General features: G+C 39.8%; 2 protein-coding genes across 3 annotated transcripts; both read left to right on the forward strand.

Annotated features, from left to right (window-relative positions):
* Positions 1-1,118: 1,118 nt before the first annotated feature.
* LOC117256641 (MICOS complex subunit Mic10-like) lies at positions 1,119-7,162 on the forward strand. 2 transcript variants are annotated; one of them, XM_033626175.1, is made up of 4 exons: positions 1,119-1,234; positions 6,642-6,689; positions 6,788-6,897; positions 6,990-7,162. In XM_033626175.1, the coding sequence occupies exons 1-4, from the start codon at positions 1,174-1,176 to the stop codon at positions 6,996-6,998; spliced, it is 228 nt and encodes a 75-aa protein (XP_033482066.1). In that variant the 5' UTR covers positions 1,119-1,173; the 3' UTR covers positions 6,999-7,162. The 2 variants fall into 2 exon arrangements, with proteins under 2 accessions (XP_033482066.1, XP_078024383.1); XM_078168257.1 differs by lacking the exon at positions 6,990-7,162 and having other exon boundaries at positions 6,788-6,924.
* A 3,695-nt stretch (positions 7,163-10,857) lies between these two features.
* On the forward strand, positions 10,858-18,236 carry nbl1 (NBL1, DAN family BMP antagonist). Its single transcript, XM_033626138.2, has 4 exons — positions 10,858-10,996; positions 12,850-13,030; positions 15,029-15,140; positions 17,651-18,236. The coding sequence occupies exons 2-4, from the start codon at positions 12,858-12,860 to the stop codon at positions 17,930-17,932; spliced, it is 567 nt and encodes a 188-aa protein (XP_033482029.1). The 5' UTR covers positions 10,858-10,996; positions 12,850-12,857; the 3' UTR covers positions 17,933-18,236.

Genomic DNA, 18,236 nt, shown 5'->3' on the forward strand with positions numbered 1-18,236 from the left:
ACTTTCTATTGTTTATTGTAAAAAATAAAGCATGAGGAAGTGACCCATGCAAATGTATACCCATGTAGTTACTTATTTTTATTATTTATAAAATGTTCTAATTAAAAAATCTCCATCATCTTTGTACAAATATGTTCTCTGCCCTGAAGCTGTGCGTGCATCCTGGATTGTTTGTAAATGGGAAACCTTCCTGTAAACCCCGGCTCACATCTGTATATTATTGACTGTGAGTGCAAAGCAGCACTTTGACTTCCAGCATCTAGTCTGCTGGAAATTCATAAAAGGAGGAGAAATCCAGCTAAAATCCTAAAAACGATTAGTGTTACTGTGAACACAATCGAGTGTTTTTGAAAAACGAGATATGTTTTTCATTAGCTTAGAAGGTGTGGTGCAAGTTCTTTCTCAAAACATGCCACATCTAGATTATCCTCCAGGCAAAACATATTCAAAGACAGAGAGTTAATCCAGTTGTAGATATTCTCAGAATACTATTACTGTTTGTAAATGGGGAACTCCTGTTTTTCTTTTCAGTAGCCTGATACATCTGATGTGCAACACTTTGTGTATGTAGCATCACTTCCTGTGCATACATTAGCCTATATGCATATGGGTGGCGTAAGGGACACTTCCACTAACACACTAACGCTAGCAAGAGGCTGCAATATACATAACTTTTTATCAGATAAAGTTAGATATATTGAGCAGCCTTCTAAAATGACAGCGATAAAAGTGATCAAATTAGTTTTGAATGGGCTATCTAAAGGTTTAACACTTAAATTATGCCACTATGACAAATAAAGTAACATAAATAAAAGGGGCCAATACATATAATTTCTATCAAGTGTGTTAATATAATGCACCTTTCCAAACAGGGAGGTGTAGAAGCATGGTGTTATATACGTTTTACAATATAACCAAGTTATAAGCTATGTATTGAATGATCTGTTGACTGATTAAATTAATAAAACATGAAAAAGAGATGTTTGCTTAAAGTAAATGGTAATTAAGGAGCAGAGATCTTAAAATTCAGGTGCAAAAAATGGGAAAACACTTAAAATGTCTATTATATGCGTGTATATTATAAGTGTATATGGACTGCAGTTGTGGCGGGGTGAGTTCACGTGACTGTACATTTCTCGCGATACTCTGCGAAGCTCCCTGACAGCTGAAAACATGGCAGACGACCACGGACGGAAATGGGACCGCTGTCTTGCTGATACAGCCGTGAAAACAGGTAAATTCCCTTTCATACACATGTTATTATTTCACGCTTACATTAGGTATACTTTGGTATATTACACCTGGTAAATAAGCGGTGCTACGAGTCAGCTGAGGTGCTTTTCTACGGGACGTCTGTGTGAGCATGCTGGGACAGTTTACTGAGGTCAAATGTGTACTTGACCGCTGCTGAATGGATTAAACCAACGATAATGTGGTTTTTATTTTATGAGGAAGGAATTATAAGCTTAAAGAAGACCAAAAAGCGTTTGGATACAAGCTAGAGTCTGTGTCTTGATTAACAGACTGGAAAGAGACTATGTGAGCGTGAGTATGGAGGGTGTATCACAGCCGTAAAGGGTCAGTCTGTCTACTTTCAGTCTGAGATTACTGGCCTGATTCAGCCTGTCTCACTTCTCTCCATCAACCACATCTATATTTTACAGAGAAGTAGCAGCAAGGAGCCTAACAGTCCTACTCTGGAATTAATGATGTTGTAGCGCTTAAAACTAAAGCAGGTCTGTCACAGGGTAAAGAAGCACCTGTTTTGTTGAGACCACATCCACAATAAAATGGGTTCAGTCCACTAAAACACCTAAAAATCACTGTAAACTGCTAAATCTATGAGCCCATCTCTCTGCATACTGTGTTGTAATACAGCTGAAGACACATGTAAGTTGTTCTCATTCACTCATGTTGTCACACAATGAGCATAAAAGATGATATAATCCTGTCGTACAAATCTAAATACAGGATAATGACATCAGCTGTGCGGTGTGATAGATAGCTGTCTTGAAAGCTTTACTGCTACACAGCCTCCAGCCTATCTGGGAGGACATGTGTTCTTGTTTTACACAATGTTTCCTTGTGAATACTAAAATGCAATGCCAGCTTTTTCAGATTGATCCCCTCTGGAGAGGGGATCAATCTGAAAAAGCTGGGTGGGAAATGTGCTGGCTCAGTGTTGATGGAGGGCTGCAAGAAAAAGATGCCTCCTCAGGTTGTTCCAGTTTAGTGTAGAGAGAAATTCTGTTGTAAGACAGTGTTGGTGAAGGTGCACTTGTGACCAGTGTTCCTATTTATTAAAGCACATTTCCATTTTTATTTGGCATATGATGTTAGGATTCTGAGCATCAGTCTCTGCAGCTGATGCACCAGTGGTTCAGGCACTAGCTGGAAAACAGAAACAAACCTTCAACCTATAATATCTGTAGCTGCCTCATGAGCTTTGATCCCGGAGTAAATGAACCTTACATCATTTTAATCAAAATTATTTGCCCTAAGGCATTGTCAGCTTAACCCATTAGTATGGCGCAAACAACCTACAAACCTGATCAACAAATAAAGTCTACATTTAAAATAACAAGTGACAGAAAGAAGACAATCTGTTTGTGACTTAAAGAAGTCATGATTTTTTCATTGTACTGCAGTTACCAAACACTGAAAACAGCACACATGTAACAACTTATATATATATATATATATATACATACATACACACACACACACACACACACACACACACACACACACACACACACACACACAGTACTAAACAATAGGGATAGACCGATATGGATTTTTTTAGGGCCGATGCCGATACCGATTTTTTTCCATCACCCTTAGCCGATGACTGATTATGGACTGCCAATTTTCTTGAGCCGATATTTGGGGCCGATACTGCTTTTGCTCCCTCAATTTACATAAAAAAAATGACACAATGATAACAAATATTACTGGTCTCAAGTTTAAAATAAGAAACATTTATTGAACAGTAAAAAAATACTAAAACAAGATGGAAAGTTGAGGTAGAACAGGTAGAATATTATTATTATTATTATTATTATTATTATTATTATTATTATTATTATACATTCAAATAAAAAAAAGAGTTCAGTGCTCTTAAATCTTCCAGTAATGTCTTTATAAAATAAACAAATATTTAAGCTGAAGCATAAATATAACAACAGCTACTGTACACAGTAGGATTCAACAGCTTTGTTCAACTTGACCACATACTTTCAAATGAAAAAAAGTGCCAGGGAAAAATAAATCCGCGAACCCACGCGCGTATCGGCCAATGCCGATACAAGTAAAAAACCGATACATCGGCCGGCCAATGTATCGGTCTGTCCTTACTAAACAACAGACATGTTTGAATTTATTGCCAAAACCATTTAAGTAACAACATAAACAGCATTTTTATTTGAGAATGTCATATTAAAATTATAAAGTGCTGAAGGAGTTAGTCATAAAATCTGGAAATGAATTAGCATTTTAGCACTCCCAGTTCCCTCATCCTGAAGTCAGTGTGTTTATGAATGGGTCAGTGGTTAACACAAGCTTAAGAGACTTTCATGTTTGGTTCTGCAACAGGGCTGGAGATTAACACCAGCTACCAGCCAAATGCCTGTAAAATATGCAAGTGGCTGCTAGATTTTCTTCACTCATCAGACAAATAAATAATTGCAATCTATTGAGTGGCTGGTAGAGTTTCAAATCCACCAGCCACAGTGTCAGGTGGACAAAAAGTTAATTTCCAACCCTGTTCTACAACATAAAATTCATCAGTAATACCCCACTTATGCATTTTGAAGCTTTTAGGTGCTGGCTAACAAGTGGCCGAATGAGACTACAGAATGTCATCACATCCACAGCTTTACAGCCTCGTTGTGGTGGTGACTTTAGTCATGCGACCATGATGTATTGTGTTTACAGCCCAACACTAGCTTTTTTAAGTTTATTTTACAGTATCATAAATATATATTTGCTAGGGCTTATTTTCTGCAGTGATCCAAAATCAGACGGAAAATCCCCATTGTATTTTTGTTGAGGGAACAAGGGCGATTTTAATTTCCATATCTGCCTACATAAAAAAAAACCCATCAACCCCGCAGTAACTCCATAGATGTTTTGGTTTCCCCCATCGCTGATGAAACAGCGTTGAGCAGATCACCATGGGATCTTTATGCACAGTTTACCTGTGGTGTTTGGAACCGTGTTGGCCCAGCAGTCTGTCCCAAACGACATGCAGTGACGTCAATGTCAGCACAATGAAATATGTTTCTTGCTGGGAGGAAAAACATCTGCATTGTGGCATTTCTTTGAGCTCGCTTGATGTAACAAACTGCCAGCTGTGCCAAGGTGTCTCTGGTAGCCAGAGAAAGTCTGCAGCATATGTTCTGCTCAGGGGCTTGTGTAAAAGTCTGTAGTTAGTCCTGACTTTCTGTGATTGCTCAGGAAGATACTGGCATATTCTGTGTAGCACTGTGTATGTTGGTTAATAATTCCTAGCATTTTAATACAGTATAATACATTTCTAAATCTGAGACCATAACATAAAAGGTTGGCTTCCTCTGGTGCCTTTATACTGCATTTTATATTTAGTGCCACAGGTTCAGATTATATGGTAAAACTTTTAGATATCCTGCAAAAAATATGCCCTGTACAGCAAGGGAAGAGAGCTAATATATACTGGCCAATGACACAAGTTAAAAGCACATGAGAGAAGTCAAATCCAACTTGTTGTAAAGGGACAGGGTGAATTGCCTGTGCATTGATGGTAGGGAGGCAGACAATCAGAAACATCCTCTGCATAACAGGAAACAACTGTGTTTATTGGAAACATGGTACTTCATTTGAGGAACATCAAAACAATGTTAAAATGAGACAGACAAGCAGCAGTAGACCTAACTACATCTATGCTAACATGTACCCAATGACAATGCTGATATTTAATGTGTATTTTTCACCATGTTCACCATCTTATGAAAGCACTTTAGCATGCTGACATTTGCTTATTAGCATAAGACACTAAGTACAGCTGAGGCTGACGGGTATGTCATTAGTCAAGGACAGGTCATAAACCAAGGTTTTGCATACATTTAAATTTTGACCTGTGTCATAACATATTATCCAAAGGGCACCATGAATGAGTGTACAGAATTTCATGCCAATCCATCCTGTAGATGTTGAGATATTTCAGTCAGGACTAAAATGGTGGACTAACTGAACGAGTCGAAGTCGCCATGTCTTGAACCAAGGCTGCTAGCATGACTAAAAGCAAGAGAAGTAAGAGCAGCTGTAATTTAAAGAAGGTTATCTGTATAACTTCACAATTACAAGGTCATGTTTGGAAATATTTTTTCACTCAAATGTGCAGATCCTAGTGTTCTCTTCAGCACACAGAAACAATACTAGCTCTTCAAGGAAATGTGCTGTGCTGTCACAATCATTTTAAAATTTCAATGTGTTATACAACTCAAATTTGATTAACTAAATTCACCAAATCACTTTGATTGAAAACGAATGGCTTTATTGATGCCATTTCCAGCAAATACTTGGAATAACGACTGAATCAATAACAATACCATTAAACAGCTCTGGACTTTATTTTCAGAGAAAACCTAGTGCGTATTTTCTGGCCTGTGGGTTATACAGTTCACTCTACTGCAGCACAAATGTTTTTGTTATAATCCATCCCACTTGGAGACGTCCACACAAAGAGAAAGGACGCCAAAATGAGATGTTGATCAGCCCTCGTATTTTGCCAGTGCTTTTACTGTATTACTGTCAGTGGAAAATCAGGGCCTTCAAAACTGCTCTGGCTGAAGAGCAAAGAAAGGCAGAGGCTGCAACAGACGGAGAACCTTAAGTTTAACTAAATCTTCGCTCGAAATGGACGCAGAGGACAAAGATTTATTGTTGATCTAATGATAGTGAGGGTGCACGGAGTCTTATGTGGTCTTGTTTGACATTTGTAAGTTGTGTAATAGAGAACAGTCTGAGGGTTCTGGTTCAGGCAAATCGGTCATGCTGCATAGCTCCCTGAATCCAATTAAGAGTCGGAGGGGCCCAAATGACTGTTTTTTTATGTGTTTTCTGTGCTGGCTGGCCTGCTGTTGGGTGTGGTGTGGCCTGCAGTGAGGTGAAGTTAAGCGCACAAACACATTCCTCCTCAAGATCCCGCTCTGGTCTGAGCACTTCAAACAACTTCGCCAACTTCTGTGCCACGGACGAACCTTTGTGACCGTACATTGCTTACCTACACGTGTGCACTCTCTGACCTGTTACCTCCTCTGCCCTCTGCCTCATGGACACTGTCGTTGCTCCTTTTAACTCACTTCCCCCTCTCTTGCACCCCTTTTACTGTTTTCTTTTTTTTTCTTGGAAGGTTGTGCTCTTGCTGTTTTTTCTCTCCCTCTGTTTTCCTAATGAGAGCAATGTCTTGCTAACTTGTGCTATTTACCAACTCTTGCATCAAACATAATAGCGGCACCCCACTGACCTCATTACAGCAGATTTACATCTATGCCAGCTGGTTTTATACGGGATCAGACATGATCACATTACTTAAGCACTAAAATAAAATATTTTTTGGAAGTGGAGTTTAATCACTTTCTTTTTTTTCTTCCTCTTTGCAGTAACCGGCCTTGCTGTGGGTGTTGTGTTCTCCGTCCTTCTCTTTAAACGTAAGTGCTCTGTCTAAGGTGAACTGGTCAATGGAAGGGGGAAGTGGTGTAAGCACTACTTAAAAACATCATTCATGGGTGACTGTTTTTCTCCCTAGGTCGCACATGGCCGGTCTCGTTTGGCTCAGGTTTGGGACTGGGCATGGGATACGCCAACTGCCAGCATGACTTCAGGTCACCATACCTGGTTCATGGCAGAATGGTTAAGGTGAGCTCAGATGGTAAAGTGTATTGATTGTTAGAGGTTTGTGACACACTAACACATCATGCTTTATGATTTTTCTGTGTGCTTATTTACAGGACCAGTAAAGAAGGACTAAAGATGATCAGGATTTCCCATGAAGTTCCCCTTTCATTTCTGTGTTGTTGTTTTGCTGCTCATTTCTGTCCTGGCACTAATGTCCAGTGATGCCCTCACTGTGTTTATCACATGGCAGTCATTGTGTATTTAATAAAGCGATTGTGGAAAACTCTCTCTGTTTCTCTCTCTCTTTTTTCTGCGTGCATGTTTGAGGAGAATGAAATGTGGTTTGGGGGTGGGAGGTAAGTTTTTGTGTTAATGAGCTGGGAGACTCGAACTCCTGCTGTTTTGGAATGAGGGCCAGGTTCAGCATCTGCAGCCCTGTTAGAGAGTGGGAGGATGAAAAGTTGCACAGATTGATGGAATAAAAAAAAGTACAGTTGGTGGAAGACCAATGCTAGAGTTGAAAGAGACTTTAAAAGTTTGCATACCTTTGTGTGAGATGAACTTTGTCTTATAGTTTTCTTATTTATAGATGTGGGTTTCTAGATTCCTTTCTGAAGACAGGGAAGTAACCCAGTCTGATCTCCAGTCATGCTAGATAAAGCATTTGCACAGTATGCCATGATTTGTAGTCCTGTTTTAAGTTGCGTGAGTTGGGTAAGACCGTTTGTTGTGACCGTGACTGCTTTCTTCACAGAGAGTTGGAAAAGCATGCGTCTACATATCAGGAAGAATCTCTTACGTCTTGTGTATTCGTTGGCCATGAGTCTGTTGGGCGAGATTGTTTTGAGTGTGATTGATCACTTATGTGTGGTTGCATGGGCCTGCTAGGAGAGAAGAGGGATTGTTTGTGTGAGCGTGTGCAGGCGCACACGTTTATCCAGCCCCCTGGTGAAGCAGAATCCGTGGAATGCAGAGGAATGCCATTTCTGGACTGAAGCTCGGTCTTATTACTAACAGGTGAGTTCTGCACTTTGCACTCCGAACATAACACATGGTTTACACTTTCACATCAAAGACAACATTGACGCATGCACGCCTGCTCTAATGCACACACTCAGATTTTCCACTCTCCATCACCGTAACAGTTTTCTCAGCAATGTAAGCACATAATAAACAACGCCAGGAATTAAGCCATGTCACTCATCTCCTGTCCATTTAAATATTTGTTTGCAAGTGAAGCGTGAGAAAGATAGGGGCGCTTATGGACACAAGCCAGGCTGAACACCTGTAAGCAGGTAAGATGAAGTGCAGGAATGGTGTGCGGGAGGGTGAGGGGGACCATCAGTGACAGAGCTGAGGTGTAACAAGGCAGTCAAACTCATCACATGGTACCTGTCTGTGCCTGTCTGAAAAATTCTCCTTGATGAATCATAATTACCAGTCTAATAAAGCTACTTAATCACATTTGTTCATCTAATGGCTCAAAACTGTTCAGTCAGTGTTGGTTAATGTCTGGCATGAAATCTAAGACCAGACATGCCATGTGTGCTGCTGCACGACTCTGGCCTGGAGCTGCTGTAGCTGATGCTGCTGTATTCAGATCTTTTAAGTAAAAGCAGCAATACCACATTAAAAATAGCTACTCGATGACAAATAAAAGTCTGGCAGTGGGAATGTCTTTGAAAGCATTATTGGTTAAATGTCCTTATGGGTATCAAAAGTAAAATTACACAAAGCAGAAAAATAGCCCCTGTGATTGTTATACTATGATATCATTAGATTATTATTACTTGTGTTTTCATGAGGAAGTATAATTTTACTGCTGTAGTTGGGGGAGCTAATTTGACCACATAATATACTGTTGGGTAGTTTTAAGTAAAACATTGCATTGTATTTTTTAATCTGATCATATAATTTGTATGTAAAATCTTTTATGAAGTTCATATAACTGAATGAAATGAATGTACTGGAGTAAAAAGTAGGCTATGCCATTTTTTATGTACTTATAAACCCACGAAATGTAGTGGTAGAGTTTTAAAGTAACATAAAATGAAAAAGTACAAGTACCTTCACTCTGTATAAATACTTAAGTAAATGCAATTAATAATGCTTACTTTGCTTTGGACTGCTTTTGGACTTTTGCTTACAGTAATTGCAACTTTTACAGAACTTTTAAGGGAGTATAATTTAACACTGGTGTGCAGGGCTGGTATTGTCAAAAAAATTACAATGCCAGTACCTTTAAAGTTATACCGATATAAATAGAGTACCTTATTCAATACTCTTAATGTTAATGTTACCAAACAGTTATTAAGGGGTTTAAGTGTCCAGCCATTTTGGTGTTAGTGTGTTGGATGTTAGCTGCTGCTGTGTTAGCTCATGCTAACCGGGCAGATGTTAAACTGACTGTTCACCGGGAGGACAGTGGCTCCAGACATGGCAGCAACATAAAGTTTGTTAATGCGGCAGTGAGTCGGGATGGTCTGGGATCAGACCCCTGGTGCAAAAATGATCGAGTGTAGGTATTGTTTGACTGGCGACATTTCACTACCATGTGATACTGGGTTATATCAGTCGATACCTTAAAGGTATTGAGTGCTGATACCCAGCCCTTGTGGTGTGCATGTTGGCTATTTTCTCTTGGGAATCTGAATACGTCTCTCTCCACTGAATACTACTGATGAAAGGCCCTCTAGGGGTTTCATTCGAGTAAAGAAAACGTGATGCAGTGCTGTCTAGGGTGGCTTTAAAATTGAGGAAATATGATGCAATGCCATATTGTCAGCCCTACATGCTCAGAAACTTAATGTGCACTGGTGCATACCTTAAAGGTATCAAGAACCATAGCCGGGTCCTAAGAGTTACACATAGTCCCTCTCTTTTGGCTTTCCATGACTACTCACATAAGTATAATTATGCACCCTGTGTTGCATTTTGAATAATAGTTGAGGCACTTGAATCAACACAGTGGTTAAACTAAAACATTATGTATTATTCATTACTTTTTAATTTAGTAAAACCTTTTGCTTGTGCTGAAAATGTGTCTAACTCTTTCAAGTAGCTAGTTCAATTGTTTTGCCCCTGCTCCTCACACAGCCTGAGTCCTCCACTGCCAGTAGCTGACTGGGGCATCATAACTCAAATGTTAGGTCCTATATTCCCATTTCAATAGGGTTTTAAAAGACTCATGGGTCAGCAAAGCCAGGGAACATAATGCCTTTCAGCAACTCGTGCTCATGAGTGTGTCAGTGGTTTCACTCCGAACATATTGAGTGGCCTTAATTAGATCAAGTTGTCATGAGCTTATGGTTAAATAACCTGCTGTTGATATCATTTCAACTTCCTAAAGGTAATCAGAGGAATGGATCAGAGCATTGATCCACATCTGTTTCCCAGTTGTATTGCATGATCACACTGTTTCAATTGCAAAATCTAAAAACACATGTTAGCAAAGGAGCGCCAGATGTATGTGCAAACTTAACACATGACTGTAAATGCGTCCTGTTTGTGTAATGTTGTTATATTTGCATTTTTCTCCTGTAAATCTGATCTGCAGTCTCGCCTCGCTCCTACTTTGGGAAACATTTGAAACCTTCCTAACAGCCCCCTTTCCTCCTCCTCCTCCTTCTCCTCTTCCCCGCTTTCTTTCGTCCAGAAACGGCACAGCAGGGCCCCTGTCTGAGGGCTCAGCCGCGCCTCACCCCTGCTACAGAGTTTTACAACAAAAGACAACAAGTTGGAAAGTGTTTTTCAGTGGAGTTACGGGGGAATTTAACACTGCACGGGAAGAGAACAAAGGGGAGGGACGGTCTGAGCTGATGGACTGAGGGATGAGATAGCGCTCATAACTTACCCCGTCTCCCCATCCTTCCCCGTCGGACGGACGCTTCTCTTTCTTTCCAGATGATGTAACTGTTTTATGACAGACTGGGCTCGGATGTATCCTCGCCGCTGACGAAGTGCTCACTTTTTCCTTTAATTATCAGCGCACGGTGATATCCGACTGCAGCCCGCATCCTCAGGTTTTAGGAGCCCGGGTCCAGGTTTCGGTGAGGGGGCTGAGCTCAGCGGGACGTTGCGCAGTGCTCAACTGGCTGTTCCCCGGGGTCGGTGAGCGGTGGTAAGTGTCTCAGGGTCTCGTTACTTAAAAAGTACTTAATTAGTCTACTCGTAACTACTTTAAAAAGACAAGTTATACGTACGCTCGTTACTGTAGCTAAGCGCACGTTACGGTACTTTTCTCCTAGCTAGGTTGCCTTTTAACCGTTAGGTAGCTGCGACACTTGTTTAAAATGACGGTTGGAGCTTCTCCTTACCTTCCGAGGTAACTCGGAGAAAGACACGGCACCTTACCAGCTAAAATAAACTGAAATAATAACTTTTCTTAAACTACATGACTAAATCAAAGCATGATAAATAAAAGTAAGCCAACAATGCCTTGACATCTTGCCTGTCCAGCCGTTAACTTGAAGTAACGGTCGCTACATACGTTACATTAGCTTAACGTTACTGGGTACTGATCCCTCACGGGGGATTGTGGGTAGCACACTGTTCAAATTCAGATTTAACCGTGCAAACTTATAAAAAATGACGTTAAAATAACGAGTTTTTAGTTATAACTTTGTAACTGTATTTGGAAGAGAGATGTTAGCTAACTTTTCCGTTACTGTAACGTTAACGTGTTATCACTTGAACGCCACTCCGCTCTGTCTGCGTGCTGCGTTTAAAGGCAGCAGCTAGAACTCCTGAAGTCTGTCAAAAAAGATATAGCAGTATAAAACAAAAAATGTCGTGGAAAAATTAAGAGTATTTAGTCATAACATACTGTATTTGAAAGAGGAACGTTAACTGTAACGCGTTATCTTTTCAAGTCTGTCAGTCTGCCTGTGCTGCGTTTAAAGACAGTAGCCTGGCCTCTTGAAGCCTGTCAAAAAATATACCAGTATAAAACAACAAGAAAAGGTCGTGGAAATGTAACGACTTTTTAGCTGTAACACATGTTTCTATTACTGTATTTGAAAGAGGGACGTTAGCTACATTTTTCGTTACTGTAACGTATTATCACTTAAACGCCACTCCGCTTAGTATGTGTGCTGCGTTTAAAGACAGTAGTCTGAACTCATGAAGTCTTTCAAAAAAGATATAGCATTATAAAACAAAAAAATGTCGTTAAAAAAATATTTAGTCATAACCTACATCTCTATTACTGTATTTGTAAGATAACTTCTGTTACTGTAATGCATTACCACTTTAAGTCTGTCAGTCTGCCTGTGCTGCGTTTAAAGACAGCAGCCTGAGCTCTTGAAGTCTGTCAAAAAAATATAGCATTTCATTAATAATCCAAGTCCTCCCCCTCACATCAGCACACCCAGCCACCCCTTGTCTTTTATATCTATACACAATAGATAAGGAGGGGTACTGATTCCTGTGGACAGTGTTTCTTGTGTCAGAGACATATGGAAGTGCTGAAAACTGCCTAAAGTAGTCAACGTGGGTGACCACAGACACTTTTTTTATTAGCAGCAGGAGAAAACGATTTTGTAGGTTGTAAATGACGTGAGGGGTTGAGGTATTTTTAAAGAAGAGAGTGAAACAGAGCAGAGGACAGACTGAGTCAGGTGGTATGGAGCAGACATTTGCCTCCCTCCCCCATGGGATTGTGTCTTTTTGGGCAATATGAACGCAGTAAAATGTTCACTGTGCAGCTGGTTATTCAGATCATTGGGAAGTTGTCTCTTCATTCAAATGAGGCAACCACGGGAAAAATACAAAGCACATGGACCCCTGGGTTTCAACCTGCTAATCACCACGAAGTTGTCAATCCACATCTGCAGGGATATGCAAAGTCCACATTTCGTATTCACTGTAAAGCCAGAAAACAAAAAGACATTTTGTGACTACTCTTTTCAGTGTGTTTTCCTGTGTAACAAGGTTAGCAGAGCGGTAACATGCTGTGGTTTTCCGCCCCTTTAGGTGCAGTCATGTGGCAGAGGATTCTGATTTGTTGGGCACTGTTTGCACTGTATTCAGCGGCACCGCCTGCACACATCAACCGCCTGGCGCTGTTCCCTGACAAGAGCGCCTGGTGCGAAGCCAAGAACATCACACAGATAGTCGGGCACACGGGATGTCAGCCTCGCTCTATTCAAAACAGGTCAGGATGAAGGCCCTCTCTGTCTCTCTCTGTGTGACGATCTCTCTGCAGCTGAAAAAAGTGAATAACGCAGAAATGTCTAGATGTCAATGAGTTGCGTCCTCACAGTCGTGCCTCATTCAGTCTGTTTGACAATGAGGAAGTGCTGCACTTCAACTTAAAGTGACACATTGTAGTGACATTGCAGGTTATAGTCAGTTTACAACAAACACATATTTTAAGTTATTACCAGCCATGATTTTAAACACACAGCACTATTTCAGAGTTTTGTTATTTTCTGTGTCATAGGAAGTTAAATACTTCTTGCAGACAGCTTGCAGAGACTTGAAACTTGTGTGAGAAAGCTACTCCATCCATTACACTTGAAGTATGAAGAAATAACAAATTGCTTACACTACACTACTCCAAACAAGTTCCAGCTCTGCATGGTGAATTCTATACATACCTGAATTGAATGTAAATCAGTGGCAGCCTGCATGGCTTTAAAAAATTCTTGAGAAGACAGCAGACGTTATTATTAAAGGCCAACTGGCGATATTAATGTTTGTTATTGTCAACACATTCCATGAAAAGACTGAAACCAACAACGAGTTGGTCTGTCTCTCAACACTTTCTGACTTTACTAACCTATTTGTGGCATTCAGCCAAAAGCCCATCATAAATCTTTAGAAAGGGGTCATGAATGTAAACTTTCATTTTAAAGGAAGACTAAATAAAAACAACAAAACACACTCAAACAGCTGGACATGTTTCACTTGGACACTTGTACGTTTTCGCAAACAATACTTAAACAGAAGTAAACAGTGCTTCTATTTTGGGACTATTTTCAGCCACTGCTTTGTTGCTCTGGTGAATATTTACATGTTAATGACGGATCAGTGCAACAATGTGGCTCAGTAATGTCATGTGCTCTTGATGGTTCTGGACAAACAGTTGAGCAATCGAAGGGTTTGGCGACAAACAAAATACTTGTTTGTTTTGTTCTTTACATGGAATTTGTTGACAAAAATAGAAAAGCACCAGATTTTATAGCTGCACCCAGCAGCTCTGTAGCTTGGTCGGTTGGTCAGTCGGCCCATAAAAATTTCCCCACACTTTGGCCACCACAGTTTTTGCCCTAGGTGGCTGAAATTTGGCATGGAGTCCAGTGTGTGTGAGGTTGTGTGTGACTGAATTAGAGTTGTCTCAGAAAATATCACAGTATTATATACAATGTTACACAAATATTATTAATATTATTATTATCAAGTGACAGTGACCCTTAAAGGAATCAAGACAGAAGAGTTTTTTTAATTGAAGTAAGTGTTAAAAAATCTGACAGGCAGTTTAGGAGGAAAGGAAATGCAGACATGCAGGTGAGATTCACAGTTTGGTTGGATTTTTTTTTTTAGTACAGTAGATAAGCAGGATGTACACGGTGTGATAACCGTCAATTTTCATACCATGGTGTTCAGTTTCATGGTACACTGCTGCACCCCTAGTGTGAATGCATGAACACATGGATGCACATATGTGGCTGCAGCTATTGCGAATTCACACTTGTTTTTAACTTGTCTACTTGATCTGTGGTCAAAACTTAAAAATGTAACACTGTGGGCCTTGAAACAATTCATATGCTGCCTTCAAGTCATTGAACTTAAAACAGTTCATTAGTTATTTTAGTAATGCCCACTCAGGAAATACTGATATGTGTTCTTCTCTTAGTTGTCGTCCCCACGGCGACATACAGTATGTACAAGTTTTGCACATTACTTCCTATGTTCAACACAATAGTATTTGGGGAAGGACATATTCTCATAATCTTTGTCATGATTTGTATTTATGATGAGAAGTTGACTTGTGATTTACCTAACATATGTGACTAACAAGTCTCCGTTTTGTGACTTTGTGTCTGACCTGAGGCTACCAGACATCCGCTAACAGCTCTTGCTTACGCAGGTATGAACACTCTTGTCGTGCAGTTGAATCACACATTAACACACTGTGTCCTCCTCATAGAGCTTGTCTGGGCCAGTGTTTCAGCTACAGCGTCCCCAACACATTCCCACAGTCGACCGAGTCTCTGGTGCACTGTGACTCCTGCATGCCTGCCCAGACACAGTGGGAAGTGGTAAGATTTATTGCACATTAGCTCATGTAGCAGGCACACACCAACACCGACTTGTCAGACTCACACACAAAACCACAAGTTTCCGACATGAAAGCAACGCTGCCCACTGGCAAACATGGAGCAGGAGAAAAAACATAAATTGAGGATTTTGAAAAGATTTGTCTCACAATTTTTGCGGTTCCCTGTGAACCCTGAGACTGTATTTTATATTCCGCTGAAGTTCATTGTCCCTGTTCGCCAGAAGGAATCCAGTCTTGCGACAACAAAGGCTTTGTAGTGAGGTGTATGTGGTTTGGACAGCTGCCAGGTAGGCTAGGCGGGTGCGACCACAGGTGAGGTCGCCTCATGTTTCAGTGGAAAATATTGTATCTGTTGGAGTGGATTGCTGTTACCTGATAGATTAATTAATTTTTGAACTATTTTTGTTGCTTGAGGAGGGCCAGGGAAAGTGCATTTGCAGTCTCACCTTACTTCTAATTATGTGGAAATGAATGTTTATGTCTGTGGTTGTGATTGTTGTTGCAGTTCAGCTTTATACAAAACAAAGTCAGCTCTCATGAAAGAGGACACCGCTCCATGCTGGTTTGGCACTTGGTGGTAGATCTTGATAAAACTGCTGAATGATCATTTTCAATGGATAATGGAAACAGTGAGGGGAAGTTGTGTGAGGTCTGGAGAGCAGGAACAGCTTGTGCAACACTGAGGCTTACAGGGGGCTTGTATCTTCTCTGTTTATTTTATATTTATTCCTCTGACAATACAAGAATGGCGCAATAATTGTATTATTGTGAAGATATAACAGTCTTTAACAAAGCAAAAAACACAACACTAAGGAGTCAGAGTTTTACCAAACACACACACATCCATCCATCCATCTATCCATCCATCCATCCATCCATCCATCCACATATACAGTGGCAGTATGTCCATTTTGTAAAAATCAGATTTCTTCAGAAAGGAAGGTAGTTAAAAATAAAACAAAATCAAATATTTCAATGAATACAATACGTAAAATAAGTTATAAATCACCAAATACAAATAAATAAAAAAGTTTTTTTTTGTTCAGAATTTTTTAAATTTAATTTCTGAAGTAGTTAATATAGTTCTTTCACCTTTTAGTGTTTTTAAATGGTTTTATTTACTTTGTTTTGTAGGGCAGGAAAGAAAGTGTTGTCATAGTGGCCTTAAAAAGTCCTAAATAGTCCTGTCTTACTGTAAATACATTCACTAATAAATTGCATGGGTCTTAAGTGTTTTTTAGTAACGTCACCACAAGAATTTACAGTGTTGCTGCGACGGGAAACATCATTTTAAGAGGGGGGAAACAATATTCGAATGCAGAAAAGACTTTGGTATAACACCTGTGTGCATGATTTGCCCCTATTTTAGCCCCCTCTGTGCATTTCAATCATGCAGTGAGACTGCATTGTTAAACTAAGACCTTGCTAGCCAGCTTGCTCATTAGTGTGTTTTTTTTTTTTACGGAAAGCATAGAGTATCATCACTGTCATTTTACCTCATTGTTCGTTTGGAACTGACATAAGTTTATTTACAAAGAGCATATTTTCATTTTTGGTGTGTATTTCCAAGACAAGTTTGGTCTTAACTTCAATTTTAAGTGGTTTAAAGGTCTTAACCATTTAAAACCTTGAAGTGACATCACTTCTCTTGTGCTGCTTTCAGACACCTTTCGCAAGTATTCAAACCTTTGAACCCTGAGCAAATTGGTGTGATTTCTTTCAGAAACATAGGAAAAAAGGCAATGATCAACTTGGTAAGAAATGTCCCGCAAATTGCAAAAAAAAAAATCATAGATTTAGAAAATTATTTGCAAAAAAAATGTAGGGGTAAAAGAAAGAGGTAAATGATATTTATAACTATTATTATCATTACATTTTAAAATTATGTCACATAATTATTATAATTTTCAAGCACTCTTTCCAGGTCATTTCCGTGTTTGTTTTTAACTTTCTTTCTTTTTTAATAATTTTCTTGTTTTAAATTTTTTCTTTTTGCTAATTTCTTGCCTTATTTTTTAGGTAATTTCTTCTTTTGTTGCTCACTGCTCTCTTCCTGTGTTTTTGAAAGAAGTCAAGGCAATTTGCTCAGGGTTCAAAGGGTTAGAGTAGAGTAGGGTTAATTGTAGATGCTGCTTATTGTTAGCATTGTTAGCCCTAACTTCAACTTCAGGTTATCATGAAGCCAGTTCATGCAAATATAATACAATGATGACAATGACTAGCAACAATAGTCAATGACACAAAAACAATATTAAATATATATATGAAAACTAATTTAAAAAAATGCTTGAAAGCCAAACAATTGAAACGCTGCTACTACTCAATATATAACAAAGTGGAAGATTTAAGTTGTAAAGTTAAGCGCAGCAGCAGAAATCTGATAGCCATTTACTTTGTACGTCCAGATATGAAACCAAACCACTCAACTATCTGTCTCTTTGTATGTACATATGTATTTGTATGTATTTAATTGTATGTGTATGTAAACAGGTGACTCTGGAGTGCCCGGGCAGTGAAGAGTCTCCTCGTGTGGATAAGCTGGTGGAGAGGATCTTCCACTGTAGCTGCCAGTCCTGCAGTAAGGAGGGTGGCCAGGAGGGGGCAGTGATGCAGCTGTATCCAGCAGACAACGTCTTGGACGCTCCGTCTTTATCTGACACGCTCAGCAGCCCTCAGTCTCACCCTCTGCCCCCCTCAGACACACACTCCAATAAGCATGCTCACCCGCACACAGACCATCACACACTACCACACACATCTGATGGAGGGTAGGTGTCACTTTGCTCATCTGCTCCGCCCTCTCCACTCTCCTTCACACTGCATAATCTGTAGTATTGGAAAGGCACTTTGAGAATATGGCTTCACTTCATTGCACACACACACTGTCACAAATTCACGCTCATCAGATTTCACTCTATTGTATATAACTCATACAAACACACCAGCTTATGCACTCTTTGTTTGCTGATTAAACATGCACGTGTCCATCCAGACATGACTATAGTCACTTAATAAGCTGTAGTCTCGTTGCTTTTAATCTGCTTTCATGCAATAAATTCTATTGTTGTGATAACTG

The sequence above is a fragment of the Epinephelus lanceolatus genome, chromosome 1 (genome assembly GCF_041903045.1).
Source record: "Epinephelus lanceolatus isolate andai-2023 chromosome 1, ASM4190304v1, whole genome shotgun sequence".
Taxonomy (NCBI): domain Eukaryota; kingdom Metazoa; phylum Chordata; class Actinopteri; order Perciformes; family Serranidae; genus Epinephelus; species Epinephelus lanceolatus.